At 42.3% G+C, this 2,615-nt stretch overlaps 1 protein-coding gene across 6 annotated transcripts in view; it reads left to right on the forward strand.

Annotated features, from left to right (window-relative positions):
- spire1b (spire-type actin nucleation factor 1b) overlaps nt 1-2,615 on the forward strand; it is a 79,847-nt gene that overhangs the window by 64,201 nt on the left and 13,031 nt on the right. For all 6 annotated transcript variants that reach the window (XM_032517766.1, XM_032517768.1, XM_032517767.1 and 3 more), the window contains 3 exons: nt 1,144-1,307; nt 1,405-1,498; nt 2,214-2,356. In XM_032517766.1, the coding sequence (XP_032373657.1) occupies nt 1,144-1,307; nt 1,405-1,498; nt 2,214-2,356 (401 nt within the window). The remainder of the gene's footprint in view (nt 1-1,143; nt 1,308-1,404; nt 1,499-2,213; nt 2,357-2,615) is intronic.

Below are 2,615 nucleotides of genomic sequence, written 5' to 3' on the forward strand. Positions count from 1 at the left end.
ATCTGAGCTTTTATTTTCTCAAAGGCAGAGCAGGATACCCAGGGCTCAGTTTACACCTGTCACCATTTCTAGCCTCTGGGGGACCATAGGCTGGCTGGGGGAATGCATATTAATGTTAAAAAACCTCATAAAGGGAAATTTTCATGCCATGGGACCTTTAAAGCATGTAGAGAAACTTCCAAAATGTTTTTTCATTTTCACTTTGAGTGCATATTGGTCACAAATATCGGTTATTGGTTTCATTAACTACTAATAATCACCCTGAAAAATGATTGGCCCTGAAAAAACAGTATGGGCTGATCCCTATTGAAAACAGTCTGTTTCCCCTTTTTTACAGTCCCAATAGATTGACCCTTGTGTATGTTTTTTAGACATGCTGGACTTTTTTATTACTAAAGGGAAAGGGGATTTTTTAGGCCTTTATTTTAACAGCACAGATACCGACTTGAAAGGGCAGAGAGAGAGAGGGAATGACATGCTGCGAAGGGGTCAGAGTTGAAACCGATTTTTTGATGCTTTTTTCCACGTTTGGCTTATTTTTTTGGCACTTTTTTCTTCCCATTGTCACCAGTATAGTCACCACCAGAACCAACTTAGTGACACTAGTTTTACACTTACTTTTGGAATTCCTGCTAAATAAACCTATTTTACATTAAATTATAAATTGAATAATTATGAATGATTTCGATTAGTTAAGACTAGTTGAATGAAGGTAATGGATAATCACAGATATGTCAAAGTTTAGTCGGGACAACCTTATCAAATTGAATGAAACACGCACAATTCAATGAAAGTAAAGATCTGATCCTTAATTTCCCTTGTGAAGAGCGTTTTCATGGAATCATCCATGTTATTTCAATTTGGTTGAAAGAAACCCAAATGTTTAATATGGAATCTTAAAATTGGACCTCCCGGATAGCTCAGTTGGTCCATAAATAGAGGTTGACTCCTCGACGCAGCAGGCGAACCCTATCCCCTTTCATGTCTTCAGCTGTCCTGTCAAATAAATGCAAAAAATAGTCTTCAATAAAACAAAAGAATAACACAAGATGCAAAGAATCATACAAGGAATTGTTTTGAGATTCATGCCGAGTGCTTTTTCCCCTTTTTGTCTGACTCGCTCTTGTGTGTGGCTCTGTGCAGAGGACTTTAGTCCGTACATGGGCAGGAGGACGTCCAGCTCTCTGTCTCTATCCAACGGATCAGCGTGTCCCAGGGGAGAACCCTCTGGATCTCAGTCCGTCCCTCCGAGGAAAAGGCTCCTGAAGGCTCCTAGCCTCGCCGAGCTGGACAGCTCCGACTCTGACGTCAGTATGACTCCGTGTGTGTGTGTGTTGTGAAGTGACATCTTGCTAGTGCAGCGCAAAATCATGGTTGAGGTGTTTGTGTGTTCCATACATTCAGGATGAGACTATCGGGCGCAGATCAGCCAGCAGCTCCAGCGTGGCTACCTCTGTGATGGATGATACGTCCCCAGAGAGTGCTCTGGGAAAGAAAAGTGAGTCAGGAATTATTTCTACAACGCCTCAGCTAAACCACACACTGACAGTAATCAATGAGTTTTAATCTCACAGCCTTCGTCAGCCATGTTTCCTTGGAGATTTGATAGTTAGTATCAGAGGTTCCCCTTCGAGGGGAACTCGGACTGCGTCGGTCACAACACTATGTCTCGCTAGAAGCGTTTCCCATAGTGTCGTTAGAAAAACCTCATTCAGTCATAATGCTCTATCTATTAAAGGCAGTGCATTATAGAAAACACCTCCTCCAACTATAAGGGAGCGTCCCACTTTGGCCTCCTTTAAGAGCCAGGTGAAGCTGTGGCTTAGAGCTCACCAAACATGTAATCACCGCTAACTTGTGTTTTTTCTTTCTCTTTTTTCTTCTTTTCTTTTTGTTTCTTCTTGATTTTATGTACTAAATGCTTCTATCCTATGTCTTTTTTACTGTAACTCCAACCTGCCTATTTGACTGCAGATGGAAATTAGCCCTTGGGCTACAATCTGGCTCATTTACGTGCACAGTTGTGCAGGTTCATCAATGTGCATTGTCCTGAATTAATAAAATAAAAAATAAAAAATAAAAAACCGGGGAACAAGGGTTACATACGTAACCCTAGAGGTTTTTGAGCCTTTTATTAACAAATAAGCCTATACTCAACCAGTTAAGCTGCCTCCTTTTCTCTCTTTTGCCTCTCTTTCCTCTACAAACACCAGCTCCCCCCATGTTCCTGCCCATCTCTTCTACACCCCAGCCAGAGAGGCGTCAGACCCCCCAGAGGAGACACTCCATCGAGAAGGAAACCCCGACCAACGTCCGGCTGTTTCAGCCACCCTCCAAAAAGAGTTCCAAGTCTCTGGTGAGCCCGACATCTTTTCACATACAGTATCTACTCAGTAGATGAAATGGAACTTATTCCGCACAACGTTTTGGGGGGAAAATAAAAGGGCAGGAGGGGTTTTATCCTTTTCAAACTGTTAATAAGAGCAGGAGGAATTCATTAACATTCTGACCAGTCACGTAAAAAAAGGGAGACAACCTTGCAGAGCCGGCCGGTAGTAAGGCAAACACATCCTTCTGTTGTAGGAATTGTTCCAGGGCAAGTTTCTGTTCCGTTT

This window comes from Etheostoma spectabile, chromosome 6 (assembly GCF_008692095.1).
Source record: "Etheostoma spectabile isolate EspeVRDwgs_2016 chromosome 6, UIUC_Espe_1.0, whole genome shotgun sequence".
Taxonomy (NCBI): Eukaryota; Metazoa; Chordata; class Actinopteri; order Perciformes; family Percidae; genus Etheostoma; species Etheostoma spectabile.